This window comes from Condylura cristata, unplaced genomic scaffold (assembly GCF_000260355.1).
Source record: "Condylura cristata isolate star-nosed mole 26May11 unplaced genomic scaffold, ConCri1.0 scaffold00043, whole genome shotgun sequence".
NCBI classification, from domain to species: Eukaryota; Metazoa; Chordata; class Mammalia; order Eulipotyphla; family Talpidae; genus Condylura; species Condylura cristata.
The window spans coordinates 1,382,308-1,403,374 of record NW_004567144.1 but is presented as its reverse complement, the minus strand read 5'-3'; the positions used below and the strand labels follow the sequence as shown (position 1 = coordinate 1,403,374).

At 36.7% G+C, this 21,067-nt stretch overlaps 1 protein-coding gene across 1 annotated transcript in view; it reads right to left on the bottom strand.

The window, feature by feature from the left end:
• AR (androgen receptor) overlaps positions 1 to 21,067 on the bottom strand; it is a 198,027-nt gene that overhangs the window by 22,012 nt on the left and 154,948 nt on the right. The window contains exon 3 of the mRNA XM_004694437.1: positions 10,161 to 10,277. Coding sequence (XP_004694494.1) covers positions 10,161 to 10,277 — 117 coding nt within the window. The remainder of the gene's footprint in view (positions 1 to 10,160; positions 10,278 to 21,067) is intronic.

The following is a 21,067-nucleotide window of genomic DNA, read 5'->3' as shown; positions in this document are numbered from 1 at the left end:
GCTCACAGGCCGGCATCCTGCTGAACGCCCAACGACAGGCGACTGGCCAGATCGGAAAGTATGTACTGCTACTCGGCTATTAAAAATGATGAAGGGTGCCCTCGGGACAAAACGGATGGATCTTGAGGTGATGAGGCACAGGGATATAAGTCAGGGAAGGAAAGACAGCTGCTGGTGGCTTCACTCATTTGCGGAATAGGAACAACCAAGGAAACAAAATGATAAAGCCCAGCAAAGGAAATTCTGAGGCTCTGAAAAATATACTGGCTGGTGTGTGTGTGTGTGTGTGTGTGTGTGTGTGTGTAGGCGGGGACTGAAGAAGGAAGAGGATGGAAAATTCAAATCCCTGGCAAGACAGGAATAGTGCTTCTAACTGCCCTGGCATCAGAAACTCCACATCCCCTAGAAAAATAACTTATTTCAACATATAGTATCTGTAGCAGAGACAAAGCACAGCAAAATATTAACAATTCTAAGTACTTCTCTTAGATCAATGTAAAGTTTGAGGTTGGTTTGAGAGGTCTCACACCTGACAGAAAACAAGCATATGACATAACTGTAAAGTGGTGTTTACAGTTTACAGCATGGGGACATGAAGATTAGAAGTAAGAACTAAAGTCTGATCCACTTTCCTTCATTATCCTAACTTCACTTAAAAAAAAAAGAATTAGACATATTTCTTAGATTCTTCCTTCCTCTCTTTTTATGAAATATTCAAAAGTATGTGTACTCCAGAAAACAAAGACACCCTGACTTTGGGAACAGAGAAAAAAGACAGCTGTTTGGCACTAGTCTCCTGGTATGTTTGAAGAGAAGAACTGGCTGGCTTCTTGCGGCTGCTCCTCCAGAAGTAGCAGAAGTCTGGTTTTTGTTTAATGAACTTTTGTGGATTAGATATCACCTTCAACTCAGTGATGAGGCCTGTGGTTACGATAGGTCTTTGGCAGTGGTCCAGCAGAATGGAGTAACAGGATAACTCATGAGTTGCTTAATAACTGAATGAAAATGGCCACAAGAACCTCAGACAGACAGAGTGGCTTCTTATTGTAAGTATCACCTTGAGTCTGTTCCCTCAGCAAAGCTTGTTCCATTCAGTGCATCATGGAATGCAAGCAACCAAATGAAAATTTCACTACATAAGCCTGAGTCAGTTCCTGTCTATTATCACAGATGATCAAGAACAATTAAAAAAAAAAAACACTCTGCTCGTGCTAGGCCTTATTACAGGAAACAACAATCAAGATTGACATTACTGCAGAAATGATAACTGCTACTACTTCTAAAGTTGGCGCTCACAACATCCTCACACGGTAAGGAAACACCACTAGTCCCACTGGAGATAGTCATCAATCATGAGAGTGGCTTCCCAGCCCAAAGCAGTGTCTGTGCTTAGCAGTAAGGACTTGGGGGCCCTATGTTTCAGAGTTCAGGTGTTTTGGGGATATCCACTTAGAGAACCCTCATTCTGAGTGATGCAGGCCAGCCTGTCTTTATTGTCTCATCATTTTGAGATGTTTGCAATTGTCAACCCAGAATTTTTCAAGTATGAAAGACACTGCTGAATGAAGCAACTTAAGGGTTTGCATCTAGCAAGCTCCATGATTAGATATCTTAGCTGATCCTCTGACATATGAAGTAGCATACACAAATGGGGAGTAGAGTGATTGACATTTTGGATTGGGGGCTTCTTTTCCTTTTTTCCTACCTACATCAAAAAAAAGATAAGATAGGGAAATGGAAAATTCTTTACTTGAAGATGTTTTTGTTCCCCATTTCCCCTGCTGCTTTATTGATAAATAACTAGAGCTTAGATAGATATTTGTGTATTCCTTTCTGTATACAATAGGCAATAATTGAGCAGGGAAAGGAGGATGGGGAGATGAGAAGAGAAGTGGAATTTAATAGTCTAATTATAGCCACTCAGAGCCCAACAAAATCTCCCTATTCTCCCTTCTGAATGTCTTGTAGGAGGTAAACAATTCCATAATATTACAAGCATTTTTATTCAGCCTGGAGATGAGAATGATTCAAAATTAATGTTAGTATGCCTAACATTCTCACTAATCAAAGTTCCATACCTTATTTTTCCTTCCTGGGGAGAGTCCTTAGTCTTTTACAGTTTCACTGTCATCAGCATAATATAGCTCACTGTGCAGGCCCAGGCTGGTGACCTTTTGTCTTAATCAAGATCCTGATTTTCTTCTGAGATTCAAATGCCAGTCCACGTTTTCTGCAGGTGATTATTCCAGGACTGGTGCTTACATTTTTAAAATCACTCACTGCCAGAATGCTGAAATAGCCCTCAACAATATTTTGCCACTTAAGCCAAGGAACAATTGTTCCTATGGAGGGTGGGGGGAGGAAGACATTTGCATGCCTAGCTTAAGAGATCTAAAATGTCTAGCAAAGGATTAACTGGACTGAGGAGAATGAAATCTGATTCCAACAGATATGATCCAGGGTAAGATGACATTTCCAATTTACTTTTTAGATATCTGTTTGTCATGGAATTATTAACACTAGTAGAAAATTGGAAGCTCTACTGGGTTCTGTACATAACACTCCCCCCAGTTCTACTTCTTATAAGCAAGATACCAGAGGATATATGAAAAGAAAGATGAAAGAATCTTGCTCAGATCAACTGTCTATGTAAGAGTTTAGAGCAGTAAGAAAATATCTTAGTCACTTTCGTCATCTTCAAGAATACTTCTTAAAAATCATAAAAAACAGGTTTTACTCAACTCAAATCAGAAGTAAATATTTTCAAATAATCAGTTATGTTATCAGCTCAAGTGAATTATTTTCCCCAACTGTCATATTTGAAAACACTTGCTTTTGTGTATATGTATAACTTCTGTGCTGTGTGTACTCTTAGCTTTCTCTCTACTATCTTAGAAAAATATTGTCTAAGTCATCATTGTACTCTCTCAAGAGTAACTGAGGGATTAAGGAGCACTCATGGCAAAAGTAACAAAATCTTTCTGTTGCTTTTTGACTTTTAAAAACTCAAGGACTTTAAGTGGGAATTTTAAAAGTGAGATACTCATTCAAGTACCAGATATAAGGTATCATCAATTTTGATGATTAGAAAAAATGACTTATCTCTAACATTGAGCGAGACATGGTAAAACATATCTATGTTCTCCTAGATAATTTGGTCTGAAGAAATTAAGAGATACATTTTTCTAGTCTTTCCTTATACAATTTCATCTGAGAGCTAAGAGTGAAGTATATGTTTTTAACCAACTGTAAGATTGCAATCTAAGTAAAGGAAAGAACAGATTTCCTGGGCTGATTCAAAGGTGATTCAGACAACAGAGAACCAAGATTCCTGTACCACTACAATAGCAAAGGTGAAGAACAGGCCCTAGTGGTGCTTGGGAGCACACAGTCCAACTCACATGCAAAAAAATAAAAGAGGAAGAGACAGTGATATTTATTGTATACTTACTATTTATCAATGACAATTCTGTAAGGGAGATTTTATTATACTTACAAGGCAGGTGGTTTTACAAAGACCTAATGATTTGGGCAAATCATCAAAAGATTATATGGAAGAGCCACGACTGGAAACAAGGTCTCTATGGTATTTACAGTACCTTAGATGCCTCTTATAAATGATACAAAACAAAAACAAAAACAGGTAACAAAAAAGGGATGTTATAAGAGTTGAGCCATATATTGTGCATGTTGATGTCAAACTTAAAGGGCAATTCTGTTCGTCTGAGCATGCTACAGTTATGAGAGATATAGGAACTTTCAGCTATATGAAAACAGTGTGTAGGGAGTAACACTGCTTAGAATCGAGATTCTCACTTCAATGTCCAATCTGAAGATTTTTACCGTTCTAGTCTAGAGAGTCAAAGGAGAAGGGAAAAAAATCTTAGTAATTTTATCTCCACATTACTGATTCTTTATGATACTTTGCTGTCTGCCAAGCAGGAGGTAGAAGGGACTCAATCTTAGGGTGGAAAAGGGGAGCTGAATTCTCTAAATCTGTTATTACCAGACTTCCTACTTTAGCAATGCCAATGGTTATATGACCACACCTTTATGACTTTCTAGGTAGATGTTAGAATATTGATCAGTCAGTACACAAAAGAATGTTAAATTTTTGAGATGTCTAGATAACTCAAAATATTTACTAATCACCATGCATGATACTGGAATAATTATACTTATCAGAAGTAATTTGTCTTGCATGCTTGTGGGGTCAAGAATATATACTTATAGCTATTAGATGACAGATAACATGGCAAAAACTCTGCTTTGGCCTGGTTATATCTTGTCTGTATGGCAACAATATTACAAACCCCAAATGGTTTATTTTAGTGCCTTTCATATTATCTGGGTGCATACTCGAGATATAATGAGGATGGTCTGTTGTTGTTCATGAAGACATTGTTGATTTATTTTCCTGATAAACAATGACAGGCATGTCCAAACATAGGTACTCTGAGGTAGTGGTATTATCTACCTACAGGACTGAGTATTTGTCTATACTATACTCAGTTTTCCAAGCTCCTCAACTACTTTTCATAGTATTCACTAAGGTCTGTAATATGCTAACATTCACTGTAAATTAAACCTAAGGAGGACCAAAATATGCAGTTATATCTAACTTATTTGACTACCAAAATAATTTTTCATGGACTATGTTATGGAAGTAGTTTTCTCAGAACCAACACCAGGAAACAGTGACCTAGCCCAAGGCAATAGGCTTTTATAAAGGAAGGAGTCATGCACATGGTCAGTATTTCTATGTATCAACCCAAACAGATGCAACTAAACTCAGGAACTGAGGCTGCAATATTAAGTTTTTAGAAAAATCTGATGCTAGAAGTTTCTCTCTCTCAACTTCTTACTATCTCTTTTTGGAAAATTTAAATACTACTTTATATAATATTCATGCTATTACTAACTAAAATTCTCTTTAAAATATGTAAATAAATATAGTATCTCAATATGCTTATTCCTTTTAAAAAAGATTTATTTATACATACAGAACTGGAGTATAGGCCAGTGGTGCAGGGGTGGTGAAAGGATTCACCAGAGACAGAGCTGGGAGCAGAACAGGCAGATCAACGAAGTACACTGTTGAGGGGAGCAGCAGGCAAGTCAGGAAAGGTCTGTTGCACCATGTGGGTCACCTCCAGGGTCGGGGATCAAACTCACACTGAGGTGGTTGTGACCAGCTTGCAGTGCTGCGTCCTACCCGTTGCGCCACCAGGGAGGGCCTGTCAATATGTTTATTTCATGTCATAGATCTTCAACTACCCAAAGCTCAAACCTTTTTTGTATAATAAACAAGTCCATTTTGAATGTGATTACAATTTGTCTTCTCCATTCCCCTACATATAGCCATATTCAGATTCTTGCTATGTCCCAAACCAGTTTTATGTTTCTACATTTGTTCATTATTACTGCCTGTATTTTTTCTGTTTGTTTAACTTTTAAACAAGACAAGTTACGAGGCAAAGGGGAAAGAGAAAGAGACAACTGCCCAGAAACGTGGGGAATTTGGTGTCAGAGCTGTCCTTGCTTTACTTCCTGAGGGCAGAGATTATACCTTATTGATTTATGCTGTCCCCAAATGGTGACCATATTGTCTGGCACATACCAGCCAATTAACAGATATTTGAAAATGAGTAAGTAGGCAAGTGAGTGGATGAAGGTGGAATGATTACCTAGAAAGCATGGATATATATAGAAAGTTGTATGAATAAATGCTACAAAATTTGTTTCCTGAGGATATAACACTAAGAGCATTTTAGCATACTCTTCAATCACTTTCTTACATCCAGGACATACTTTTCAAAAATAGAAATACTGGGCTGCTATTGAATATGAGAATAATGAAAAAACACTAACATTAATGCTGTCTTCAACAACACTGGAAATCATAAGGAAATTCATAGTGTCTATAACATCTATAGACAATGTCTGGAGCTTCCAGAATCATCCTCCCAAACAAAGATTTAAAAAGGTTGATAAAACCTGCATATTTATTTTAAGTTTTGAGTCTGGAATGTGAAGTTCAGTCTCATATTTGGAAAGATACTTGTCAAATATGTTATAGTAACCTCTAAATGGATTTTCTAAAAGCATTTTAGAGTTGGGTATTCTTTAATTAGTTCCTTTAAAGACTACTTTCAGGCTTTCATCTGAAAGCAACAAGCAGCCTGATAGGCCTAGAAGCAGCAAAATGCCATGCCCTTAAATTCTTATCTGTTCTGGGGCTCCATGTTTCTTCTCATCTTCTGGGGTTTATAGTCTTCTACCTAAAATTCCTGAAAGGCTACCATCTTCCATACTACAGGGGAGGAGGTAGTATCCTGGGGTCAATGATATTTACTACAAGCTGAGTCAAGTGTTTCACAATGCAAGAAGAAGTAACATTTTGGGAGGGACAATGGGTAGTGTGAAGGGAGAATGGATTAGTGGAGAAGATGGAAAGAAGGAATGCTAATTCATTTTTTCTCATTTTAGCTTGGAAACTGAACTATGTTCTTGGAAAGTGCAGAGAAAAGTGAGAGATGACTGTGCATTTATTGTAATTATGGTCTATGAGCAAGATATAGCAATTATATTTAAAAGTATTTCCTTAAATGAAAAGTAGGTAAGGGATTTAGGTTCTGGAAACAATTAGCAATGTTTGGTTTTCAAAAGCAGCCAGAAATGAACCATGAGCAAGTAAAGACCTATGCTTATCCTGCAAAACTAGATGACAACCTGGAAGTAGTCCTTACGGGAACTAATTCAAGAATATTCACCTCCAAAATCCTTTCAGAAACCCTGGCTGCTATGAAAAAAAGTAACAAGCAGGATAGGTCTTGAAGTAGGAAAGAAAAGTAGCTCTGAGTTTAGAATAACCCATCACCAAACAGTTAATGGAATACAAAAGACAAAATCAGATTCAGTATCTTTAAACCTCCATCTGCTTCAACCATCCGCTGCAGAGTGCTAGCTTCTTTAACATACACAGCCATTCTGCCCTTCACTCCCTCAAAAATTCTTTCAGTCTACTTACAGGAACATAATATGTATTATGTTAAAATTAATAGGCAATACTCTGTATGCCTCTAAATCACATGTGGTGTTACATGTGATCTCAATAAAATAAAATGTTACCTCAATATTTTCAATTAAAAAGTAATAATAAACAGATAAATTAATTTTAATAAATCAATATGCAATTCAAAGCACTTAAGTCTAGCCTATATTTCTTGGAGGAGGAGATGGATAATCCAAAAATGGATCACAAACTTAAATTCTTCTCTCTGTTATTTTAGTCAGAGACTCACAAACCATTAATTGTAGAATTGTCTTTGCTGAAGCCCACTATAACAATTTTATAGTGGGAACATGGAGCTTCAGATGGGAAAAAGCGATGTGCCCAACGCCACATTCCTGGTTGCCATTTTGGAATACACAACTTCTAAATGAGCAGTGGGAAGAAAAAAGCAAAGTTAGATGAATTCTCCTTCAAGGTGATAAAAATGTTTATGCCAAAACTCAAATCTTATGCAATCTGTTGACTGAGTGTTCAGTAGGGGAACTCTGCATTGATTCTTTTTATGCATCACTGAATTTGCAAGTTAATAAGTTTGGGAAAGGATTGCAGCATCTGCAGATATGTTTATCAAAATAGAAAGGTTAGTCTTGCAAACAATGGAGTCTAACAGTATAAACACTTAAGTTTTTACTGACATGGTGTTTGAACATAATATATGTTTCTGTTAATTGCTAGAATGGCTTCCAAATAGGATTTTGGTGATACGTTCGTTAGATATGACCAAGAATAACTTCTTTTGATGCTCTGCCTTTTGGCACTATTATAGATCATGCCGTAATTCAGGGTAAAGCCAATTGGGAAGCATTATGAACTGTCTTACCAGCTAAGTCATGATTGACGGTGTTGTTGCTAAGTCCTCACATTTGTCTTACAATCTGTCACTTACCTAGCATGTTCATATTTATCATGCCATCTGATTACCGATACAGCTCTCTGAGAGTAGCAGCTCTAAATTACAAATGAAGAAAGTGAGGTTTGGCAGGAGGAAGAAAATAATGAAGCTAGGCCTTTCGCCTAGGTCTGCCTGAATCCAAATGCAAGACCATCTACATGACTTCAGGAATCCTTACATATTGTGGACATTTTTTGAAGTTTGACTTCCTGAAACTGTACGGCCTCATATGTTCCCACTTACACAGCAGATATGCAGTAAAGCTTAGGGGGAATGGAACTGAAATGAAAGCCATCCATAGCATTTCCAAGCTTCTTTCTGTTGTGTTGATAAAATGTGTTCAGATTTGAGCACTATCTCATAATTCATTTGAAAACCTACTGTGTCACTTTCTTTAAGAATTTAATCTATAAATTTATGCCTGACCAAGGTAGGAACAGAGTAATTACCTGTTATAAATAGAACTCCTTTTAAAAGAAACTCAGTGTAATCATGTCACAGACTGCTTTATAATGAAGAATGTTGGTTGAGACATGAATCTAACTTTAAGTTTTGGACTCAAAGGTTATGAACACTTACGTTATAATTAAACTTTACCTGGAATGAGAAATTCATAAGCAGGTGGAAAAACTAGAGGTTCTTTACCTAGCCCCCCCCCATCACTTATACAAAATTCAGAGAGGGCAAATTAAGTAAAAGTTGACTGAATCAGAACCCAACCATGAGATTACAACATTCATATGGAGAAAAAAAACTTCTGTCAATAGTTTTTCACCTTTTCTGTTTGTTTTTTTTTTTTTCCTGTACTTCCCCATCCTGATTCTTTTCTTCTCTCCACTATAGAAAACAATTGTAGAATTTTCCTGGGCTAAGTCAAGCAACCAAGGACAAGTTTGTTTTTTCTTCATGGCTATTTGAGTCTCATTTAATGTAGCTACCTGGAAAATCACTCACACAGCACATTCCTGTGATTTCTGGTAGTACTAAATACTACTTGAGAGGCCTCTGTTGAAACTGTCTTAACATAAGCCTGGTTCAATTCATTTGTAGAACTTGATCAGTTTAAGGACTACTAGTCTTGGGAGTGGAGGGTACAATTACCCATTGAAACCCACACAAGGTTATAAAACAACTCAGTTTCTGTAAATATGCACATAGATAACTAGGTACTGAGTGTTTCAACTCCCAGAAAGCCAGAGATGATAAGTGCCTGGGTATGGGGAGGGGACAGAGCAGGATTCTAGGCTCCTGAGTTTTCCAGGATGATAATGAGCAATCAGATATGAGGTTACAGTGTTAGCACTCAGAAATAGGCTTGCCTTTTTTTTCACATTCCATTTTCAAATCAAAGTCGACTAAAGAACATTTTTTCTTATGAAGGTGAATCTATTTGGAATTGGCAGGCAACAGGAAGGACCCTGGCAATGAGCAGATGTAAACATGAAGAAAAGAAGAAATTGGAGGGGGGAATGTATGTGTCAGTCCAGTTTGTCTGTAATGATGACAGAGCTCGTGGTTGACACAGAGTAGGGGACAGAAAACCTTATGATTGGGGCAGTTGCCCTTGAAAAGCTTTATCTTCCATCTGTCAAGTCACTGTGTTACAGAAAAAAAAAGTGTTTTTGGAAATGATCAATAGATTTGCAAAGAAAAGGAAATGATTAAATGGCTGCTCATCCCTGGGAGATGTGTGATAGGAAATCACACTTGGCAGCATGATCATAGGCTCCAAAGAGAAACAGCTTCTCATTCCAGGTGGCCGGCTGTACAACATGCAAAACATTTAACTGAGGGATATTCCTAGTTATTCAGGGCCATGCTGTGCCTGGGTCATCTTGCACCTGTAATTGTTCTGGACTCCTTGGTTCTCTCATCCTAGACACCATTTAACAATATAAGGTCAGAATAAATTTGTCCCTTGAAGAACCAAGGAGTTGATATTCATTCACTCTCTGATAGGTGTTGATCTCTGCTTCACACCACATGCTTCTTTACAGAACCGCAGAACAAGAGTTTAGCATGCTAAATGATAAAGGAAAGTACCAACTGGCTGAGGGTCATGTTCAGCATGAAAAGGTCAGCCTACATTGAGAGCCTGGCTGGCCTTCATAGACACATCAAAGAAGAAACTGGTTAAAAAAGACAATTAGGGAGGGACAAGGAGTAAGAAAGAAAGGAGGAAAAGCAACATACCTCCTAGAGTCATCCCTGCTTCATAGCATTTCCGTAGGCGACAAGATGGACAATTCTTCCTTCGGAATTTATCAATAGTACAGTCATTTCTGCTGGCACACAAGTACTTCTGTTTTCCTGAAAGAATAAATACAAATATAAGAGTAGACAGTTTTATTAATGTGTTTACAGTCCCTTCCCTTTAGTATTTATAGGTATACAGGGCATGAAGATGCATCATGATTGATGAGACAAGTCGAAAATGATCACAACAGATTGGTTTAATTCATATACACACACACAAGCAGACTGGGTTATATTTATATACACACATACATACATATACATATATGCACACACATGTATTCATATACATATGCATACATGCATATACATATATGGGTATATATACATACATATGTGTTTGTGTATATATGCACATATATGTATACACACACATAACCCAGTCTGCTTGTGTGTGTGTATATGAATTAAACCAGTATGTGTGGTTTCAACTTGTCTCATCAATCATGATGCATCTTCATATATATATATATATATATATATATATATATATATATATACACACACACACACATACACACACACACATATCCTCAGAGATGTTTTTGATAGGGGTGAACAAGTCATGTTCTACTTATATCTCTTTTATTAGGACACTCACTGTATTTTGTTTGTTGTTTGTTTCTGGGGAGCTGAAAGGGGGGAGAAAAGGAAGAAAGAAGCCCAGGAGGCTTTGGTTAGGGAATGTAGAACATTGATGTTTGGATAGAATTTGATGCTGGGTTCTGGGGGGAGGGTGACACTGCCCAGTGCCTTCTGAAAAACCTTGACTGGGAATCAGCATAAATGTTTAGTGACATGGAAATAATACTTAGACATCCCCCCAACCTGTCTGTTTTTTTAAAAAATAAGTTGTTCTACCTTTACTAAACAATTCCCATGAAAAAATGCTTAGTGGTAGAAATTGTCACTCCTTTAGCAAAGTACAGTGGACATGTGCATTGGTAATGGTTCCTCCTGCTGACTCCTGCAATCATTCAAAAGATCATACGGGAGCTAACACGATGCCTATGTTTCATATTACCAGTGTCGATACAACTTCTATAAAAATAAAACTCTAGGATTTCAATTTTTTTACTTCTAGTTTTAATAACCCCATTCTTGCAGGTTATAAAAAATAAATGATAGCTTCCCCACTCTTTGGTGAAGTGAATCACAGTAAGTTAAAATAAGTCCTCTAATGTCAGTAGAAGAAAGCAGATTACTGGCATGAAAAACTGGATTTGTCACAGATACAAAGAAACACACACACATGTGCACACATTCACAGCCAGAGATCTTCAGGGTCACTGCTCAAAGATAACAAGATCCATTCAAAACCATACTTTACTCAATACTTTGCTCTCTTCTTCCTTGTTCCTAACACTAGGCTGGCACTTAGTAGGCCCTCAATTGACAATGACTGACTGACTGCACAAATGGAACTGAGCAATCCAAAGGAGCAAAATAATTAACAGAAATAGACAAAGATACAGACCCCGCTGCTCTCAAACATGCAGAATGTACTAATAACACTCACAGGCCTGACCAGTGTCAGTTTGTATATCTCCTCATTCTATTCCTTCTAGTCATTGGTAACTTGTGTCATGTTTACAGTGGTTTATTGGCTGGACTAGGGCTTTGGGGAGTCTTTACTGGCAGAGGAGAAATGTTTGTGGAAGGGAAAAGGAATAAAAAGTGTAGAGCAATTGCTAACAGGAAAACAACCACATACGTTTGTCTACAGTTCATCTCTCTTCTCCCTTTGTTCAGCTGAAAATGTACAGCTTAGGCATGGAAAACACATCTATGATAGTAGGTCATTTTACATAGAAGATTTAGTAGCAACCAGATCAGCAAAAGCTTCCCCTCCTTTGTCCATCCCATTCTTCCCTTTGCCAAAGGACTCCAGAAATGGCCAGCTTAAAGCTGCAGTCAAAAAATCAACCCAGTACAACCTTTTCATTCCAAGGATGAGTTCTGGGAAGGTGACTTGCTTAAATAAACGTTAACTGGAGGTGTCTGAAGGGAAGAAATCTCTTTTTAGTAGGCACCTGCAATGAAATAGGCCCAATTTGGGGGGTTTACTTATACTGTTTGAATGAACATCCTCAGCAATGCTTCAAGCTACATACTATCATCACCTTCATTTACAGTTTGGCAAAGAAAACTAATGTTTACTGGTCAGTATTCTTTCTACCATACCACATTATTTTATATGTATAAATAGAACACATAATTTACTAACAACATTTTTTCTGTTGCAAATTGAAGACTATAACATTGCACAGAAAAAAAAAAAAGGCCTTTGGGCATCATCTCCTAAAAGGCAGGCCTTATATCCACTCCAGTGAGTTTATTTGCAGTGTAACAGGTGTTCTAAATGGGACACCCCTACAGGACTGGTGCTGCTGCAATCCTCAAGTCCAGTTTGTCTTGCTTAGTGAAATAAGGTCACACTAGTAGTATTTGACTTCTTTGAGGAATCTCATCTTCCATAGGAAAATACTAGCTCCTTGACCCCTGTTTGTCAAGGAATGGTTGCATGCAATGGGTTACGGATCCCAGAGGAATTGTCCATTCCCTTCTGAAAGAAGATCACCCTATGAATGAAAGGGGATACAGAAGAAAAAGTGTGACATTGTTTGTTTCAATTTGGAACATAGATCACTGTCCTAGCTATAGTTCATATCTTGTCTCGGAATGTCTTGTGGCCTAAAATAAGCTGACTGAAATACAGATATCCTTTATAATTTAGCCAAGAACAATCATAAAGCCTTATGTACAAGCAGTGTAACTGCGTGTTAAATTAGCATGTACTGAGCATGTGTTTTGCACTAATCACTGTACTAGGTATTGTACATAGTATTCTAGCACTAATTCAGTATGTGTCATTGGACAAGTTTTCTTTCTTCTCTGTGCTCATAAATACCATGAAACAGTTTGAATTAGAAAATCATCAAAATCTTTACTAGCTTCAGAAATTTTGAAAAAATATCTGGATTTCATCCAATAATGTATTTGCAGAGTCTTACATATAAAAGGACTATTGATAACCAAAATTATGGTTTATTGTCCCTTTGATACTTTAACCTTTTAGGATGGAAACTTCCAGTAAAATTATCTCATTTCTGTAATCACTTGGTGTCTCTGTTTTCTAAAGCCCTTCAAAAAATCAAGACCCTTTATATAGTGCTAGGGAGGTAGTTATTGCTAGTCATATGCAACATACACATAAACAGTATGCTTATGGCTATATGAATATTTATGTATTTATGAATGCACAGGAGTGGGAATATATATACACACTGGGTTTCTGAGTTATATTTGTAGATATGTGTGTACACAGAGCATACAACAATATGCATACTAAAATATACGAATGCATGCATATGAAATGTATTTCTTCAAAGCAAAATAGTTTTAAATGCCACTTAGTAGTGACAGAAAGTATCTGAGGTTTCCAAACAGATAAAGAAGGAATCTCCTGAAAACAAGACCATAACTCTTACCTGTACAATTGTTGATCTGTATGAAAGAGCTAACACTTCTCCAATATAGTTGAAGTTACCAGCTTTTATAACAACAAATTAAAACAAAATATAATATATACTATATTTATTTGTACATAATAAACATGGAAGTAGTATATAGTGGAAAAGTGATAATGTAATAAAACATAATAAAAATAAAGTAACAAAATGAAAAGTTCTTACCATTTGATTAGCTTACAAAGTTCAATGGCTATCTTATACATCATTATATCACTTGAGAAGATTATATCAATGAAATTAATCTGCCTGGCATCACACCATTGGCTTGTTCCAAATCATAGTCCCTAATCCCATGAATCTCACATATTGGAAAGAGTTTTAAACACTATTCAGTCATACACATTTCTCCCCATGAGGCTTGAATATCTCTGTAGATCTCTACCATTTTTTTGAAATTTCAGTCGATTACATTTCTGGACTCTGTCATAAGGTCCTTCCTTCCAGGAAACTCAGTATATGTCTCCTTGTAGCTCTGAGTCACTAGTTTTAATTAGATACATAATCTTTGGGATGTAAAGCGCCTTTAATTTAAAAGTCCTAATAAGTTTTGTCAACCTGATGCTTCAATACTGAGTGATGAAAATGGACATAAGTATTGAAATGATAAACTCAAAATAAAAAGAAGTTGGTTGTATAGCCAATACAAAATCTGACAATGATATCCAAAGCAGACCTTGTGCAGATGAGTGTCATTTCAGGACATAGCATTTAGAGGTGTTAAATCTTTGTTCATTAATCTAGTAAGTACTTGGCCTTATGCACACCTTCTCAGTATATATTTGATGGAAGTATGCAAGTGAGTTCTGGACATTCTTAAGCTGGTCCTAGGAGATCCTTAGTTCCCATGTTGTAGTAAAAGTGACAGAATAATTACCACAGAGGACACAAACTCCTCCCCCTTCTTAGATTCTACAGATATTACAACTAGTTTACAAATACTATTCTCTGCCAATGGAGAAATTACTTCAGCAACCTCTAATTAAAATCTCACAAAATAAATTATTTTGAAGTTTATTTCAACTATTTTTAGAGATTTATTTATTTATGCATACGAGAACCCCAGTTGTACCTCTGGGTACAGGCCAGAGGTACAGGTGGTTAGAGGATTAACCAAAGACAGAGTGGAGAGCAGAACAGGCAGATCAACTGAAACACTCTGCTGAGGGGAGAAGTGGGCAAGGCAAGAGAGATCTGCTTTGCCTTATGGGTTACTTCTTTGGCGGGGGGTGGTTGGGGGGGTGGGAGGTGGGTTGAATTCATGCTGCATTGACTGCGGATAGCTTCAGAGTGCTACAACTTAACCCCTTGAACCACCAAGGAGGCCCAGACTTCTGGCAACTTTAGAATTGCAAACAGATCACCCATTTTACTTATTAGAATAGCCACATATTTTTTAAAAAGATTTATTTATTTATGCTTACAGAACTGGGGTACAGGCCAGAGGTGCAGGGGCGGTGAGAGGGTTCACCAAAGACAGAGTGGGGAGTAGAACAGGCAGATTGACAAAGTACACTGCTGAGGGGAGCAGCGGGCAGGTCAGGAGAGGTCTGCCGAGCCATGTGGCATCACATCATGAAACTATAGAGAAGACTGAAAAATGTAGAACTTCTCACTCTTTTTAAAGAAAGCCTCCTATCTGAACAAAATTCAAAGTTTATTGGGATATGAAAGAGAAGACCTGAGTTAAACGGAAAATTGAGAGTATTCCTAGATGGGATTGTGGCATATTACAAGGATGTCAGTTTTCCTGCAATGAAATCTTATAGCTTAAAGCAACCGAGAAAACATCTTGACCAAACAGTATCTTTAGTGCTCTCCAAAAGACAAATAGATAAATAAATTGTGGTATATATACTCAATGGAATACTTACCAGCTACAGAAAAGGATGAGTAGTGATTTGGGGGTGAGGGGCAAATAGATGACCTTGAGGAGATTGTGATAAGGGAAATAAGTCAATTTAATGATTACCAAAGCAAGCAGTGGTGCAGAGAGGAGAATACAGAAAATGGAGGCAAAGGGCAATTGGCATGCGTGGTTTCATGGAGAGTAAGGGGAACATGAGCACAATAGTGGTGCAAAATGGTAAGGCCAAAATTAATGTTAACAAAAGAAAAATCAAAAAAAAAAAAAAAGAAGAAGAAAAATCAAAACTGAAAACTACCAAAAATTCAAGTTTATCTGAAAGAATAAAATATATGATGTTGTTCAGATACTTTTGTAAAAGACTAACACTTTACTTTACAGCATTTAAAGTGTTATAATGTCATTTGGTATTATTTCTAGTATAGATCAATCAGTGGAGGAGACCAAAAACTTTAAAGAGCAATTTTATAATGTATCTTAAAAGTTAAATACATATAAATGATATGTAAGAATTCCACTTCTTAAAGAGCTCAGAATTATCAGATAAGCATAAAAAAGAAGTTCAATATAACATTGTTTAAATGCAGTACAGTGGAAAAATTTGAATGTTTAACATTAGAAGAATTGCTAAATAAATCATTTCATATTTATGCAAGGGAAATGTCATTATATTAATTTGGAAGGATGTTTCCCTTATACTATATATATATTGGGGATCTACTGAAAGTTTCAGAATCCACCTCAGTGTTACAAGTGACATGTGTATGTTTGTATGTTTGTTTATAATTATTCTAATCTGCCTGAAGTAGGAATAAAAAACTTAGAAATTCTCCCTCTAGAATTCTGTACAGGATAAAGAAAACTCATAGCTCTGCCTTCTAGGAGTTAGCAATCTAGTATGAGGTAAAATAAATACACACAAAGTAGTAATGATACAAAAGAGTATATATAACAGAATTTTGGAATGCAGAAAGGATGAATAGGTAATGGTTTGATTCTAGTGGTTCACCATGAGGCCTTAGGCAAGTCATTGTTTTCCTTTGAGCCTCAGTTTCATATATAAAATGATCGGGAGCATTATGAACAAATTAATATTCAGCCTGCAGAGTAAGAGACCACTGAACAAAACTGTGAAGCTTTTCTTATGTGTTCTTAGTTTTTTACTAAAAAAAGAAGTATGATGTCATGGTGGGAACATGGATTTAAGAGTTGGAAGGACCATGAATCACAGCCCTATAATTTACTAATTGTAGATTAAAGGATAACTTTGGGCAAATAGAAAAACGTATCTGAATGTTCTGTCCTTTGTAAAATAAAGGTCTTACCTATTTTTACAAAGCTATGGGAATTCAAGGTAATATATATGAGGCATAATGCATGTAACTTCTTGGTAAACAAGAGATATATAAATGGTGTGCATTCTCTTGGAATCACTTAGAACCTGAGAAGAGGTGATAAAGGCTGAGTGACCGCTGATAACTTTATTGTGCAGCATTCAAGGACTGTACTTACTGTTACCTATCAAGTGTTCAACAATAAAGAGCTTTAATCTGATTATTCAAATCATGCTCCTTATATGGTTATAAAAATAGTCAGTGAGATCAAATTTGAAAGCTGAAATGCAATCTGCAATCCACATACACATGCATTGTGCTCTCCTACTGGATGCTGTTCCGATTCGATTTCCTGAAAATTCAGACCTACTTATCAAGATGACTATAGTGCAAACCTCGGTTAAGAGGAACTTCGTGCAAACCTCACCAAAAAACTCATATGCTTCTTGACGAGATTAAAAATGGTGGTGGTGGAAGAGAGCAATGAGGAGGGAGGTGGGGGGGGCGGATACAATGCTTGAAGAACAGCAATGAACAGAAAAAGAAAAAGAGGGTATAGAGGAAAATATCCCTCAAATCTGTGCCTCACACTAAGGATCTATTGAGCTATGAAACAGCTTCAAAAAAAAGGTAGATAGGCAATAACCATACACATCTTCAAATGCTGCTCCACTGGGCTCAATACTGCCTATGATGTCACTGCAATCCCCACTAAAGTAGAAGCACTCCTTGTTGGAGGAGAAATTTGAGTCTCTATCCCAACTATTTCATATTCACATTGTGTAAGTGTCACTCAAGGGCTATGCTGTGATGGATCCAGAGCACTAAGAAGTCAAAATTCCTTTCTGACTCTAGGAAAGTCCAACAAAATTGACAGAATTGAGATGAAACAGTCATAGAAGAGTAAATGGAAACTATAAAGAAAGGAGCATCATAGAAGGGGAACTAATGAGGCGACACAGTTCCACATACTGTATTGAAATTCTTGTTCTGCCTCTTACTAGCTGGATCTTAAAGCAAATTATGACTTCTCTGGTCCTAAACGTAATCTGTTGTAAAATAGAGATCATAATTCATAGGTCTGCTGAGACTTTTAAGTGAAATAATGTATGCAAAACAACTAAAGCAAATTCAAGCAACATCTATCTAGTACTCATAAGTATTACTAAATATCGAAAGGGAAATAGAAACAGAAAAGAGTAAATGAGTGAATATTTAATATCAATCTAGGAGATCTACAAAGAACTGGAGATAAAACGTAGTAATCATTTTATCAAGTCAACAGGAAACAAAATTATAAGTTGATGGGCCTTCCCTGGTGGCACAACGGCTTAAAGTGCAGCACTATGAAGCTATCTTCAGCCACTTCAGCACAAGTTTGATCCCCAGCCAGAGAAGTGACACACATGGTGTAGCAGACCTCTCTTGTCTCGCTTGCTGCTACCCTCAGCAGCATACTATGTCAAACTGACTGTTCTACTCCCTATTCTGTCTCTTGTGAATCTTCTCACTGTCCCTGCGCCTCTGGCTTGTGCTCCAGTTCTGAATGCATAAATAAATAAATCTTTAAAAAAGATGATAATCTGTGCAGTAAGAGAAATGCTAACAGCATGCAGATGTTGTGAAATTCCTAAACTGAAATTAGAGTTAGAAAAACTTGCATAGTTGTATTTTACAGATCGCATGATCTCAATGGAAACACAGAATTTTACTAAGTGAATAAACAATAGGTAGAGAATTCCTAAAAAAGGGTATGATACATTTGAAAAGTCACTGAGGTTGCTCTAAGTTTGATGGATAAAACAGGCTGTGAAATTAATGATTTGTTTATCTGTCAAAAGTGAGTAGTTAGTCCAGAGCAAATAAACGGACTCCATAGATTTATATTGCTACTAAAAGCATTTTAGTTCTTTTTACATCTACCTTCAGATAGCTAAGCAGATTGACAATTCTGTCCCCTTAACCCCCGCTTTGGCCTCCATTTTGGTGATTAGTACCTGAAAGACAAGTTATTGGAAATGACCTATAGGAATAACCTGGAAAATATGGAGACTAGTGGATCAGTAGAGAACACTGCTGGTATGCTGAGTTTTTAGTTGAAGCACTCCTGGATTTTATCTTCCAACGATTGTATAAGGGCCTAGGAAGACTGCCTCCTTCGACAAAGATCCACCCATGCCATCCAGTTCCAATAAAGAAAATGAATTTTCCTGTAACATAATTAGTTTCTCAAAATAACTGTAACCATAAATATTGAAATCAATTGAATTATGAATGGAAGCAACGGTCAGTGGCAAAATAAATCTCAGTAATTTTAACATTCTTCTATAGTGTAGGATCTAGGAAAAGTAAGTAAATTACTCTTTTCCATTTGTGATTTGGAAAGTCAAGGTAACTCAAAGGTATATGTTAGGTTTTCCTTAACAGGATAAAAATTATCCTGGCCAACTTGAGGAACATAGGTCAACAAGCAGATCTAAGTTAATTTGTTCTTTTTTTCATTTTCCTAAGGATATATACATAACTTCGGGTCTAAGCATTTTGGAGTACATTTTCTGCACCAAGGGTACCAGAGGTTTTCCAGGAAAACACAAGTTTCCATGAATCCAAAACAAGCAAGACATCAACAATTCTTTTCTTCTGATAATATATTTTTTAATTTTGCATATATATTTTATATCATCTTCATTTTTGTACAATGTGTGCATTTTATATACTCCCCATAAAATTCCTGCCACAGATTCACCTGTGTACCATCACCATAGTCCCTTTTGTTCTTCAAACCCCAGTTTTCATCCTATTTCACTCTTCCTCCCTGTAGAATGTATCTGGTTTATAGCTGTCTGTTGATTTTGATATTTATTATGATTATTCTTTTTTTCACTGATTCCTTATTTCAATTTTCTACATTCCTCTTAAGAGTGCAACTATCTGGTATTTTTCTTTTTCATTCTGGGTTATTTTACTGTGCACAATCCCTTTCTGCTCCATCCATGTTCCCACTCCATCCACCCATGTGGCATGAGTTTATCTTTTTGACTGCTGAGTAATATTCCATCATGAATATATATCACACCTTCTTGATCCTGTAATGCATTTTTTGGCATATAGGTTGTTTCCATAGCTTACTTACTATAAACAGTGCTGCAATAAACATGGGGGGTGCAGGTGTCCTTTTGAATTATTTTTTTTTGTGACCTTTGGGGAGTGGAATTCCTGGATCAGATGGAAGATCCATTTTTACCAGTTTGAGGAACCTCCAAACAGCTTTTCATAATGGTTGTACCAGTTTGCTTTCCCACCAGCAGTATAAGAGCGTTTCTTTTTTTCCACATCCTTGCCAACATTTGATGTTGCTGTTACTTTAATATGTGCCATTCTTACTGGTGTGAGATGGTATCTCATTTTGGTTTTGATTTGCATCTCCCTGATTATGAGTGATGTTGAACATTTTTTCACGTACCTGTTAGTCATTTGTATTTCCTCTTCAGATAAGTGTCTTTTTAGCTCTTCTGCCTATTTTGTTGACTTGTTTTTGTTGAGTTTTGTCAGCTCTTTGTGGATCTTTGTGATTAGTCCCTAATCATTTGTGTTGTATACAAAAATTTTCTGCCAGTCACTGTGTGTCTCTGTTTTTGGTTAATGTTTCTTATGCTGTACAAAAGCTCTTTAATTTGATGTAATGCCATCCATTAATCCTTTCCTTCACTATCTTTGTTTTGGGTGATGTGTTGTTAAAGATGTTGCTGAGGTGTATGCCATGTAGTGTTTCACCTATATTTTCTTCTGTATATTTTATGGCTTCAGGTCTTATGCCTAGACCCTTAATCCATTTGGAGTTGATATTTGTGCATGATGTAAGGTAGTGGTCTAGCTTCTCTCTCTCTCTCTCTCAATCTCTCTCTCTCTCTCTCTCTTTTTTTTTTTTTTGCACGCAGCAGCTCAGTTTCCCTAGCACCATTTATTGAACAGACTTTCTTTGTTCCATTGCATATTCTTTGCTCCTTTGTAAAAGATTAGTTGTCTGTAAAACTGAGTTTATTTTGGGGTTTTCTGTTGGATTCCATTGGCCTGTATGTCTGTTATTGTCCCAGTACCAAGCAGTGTTGTTTA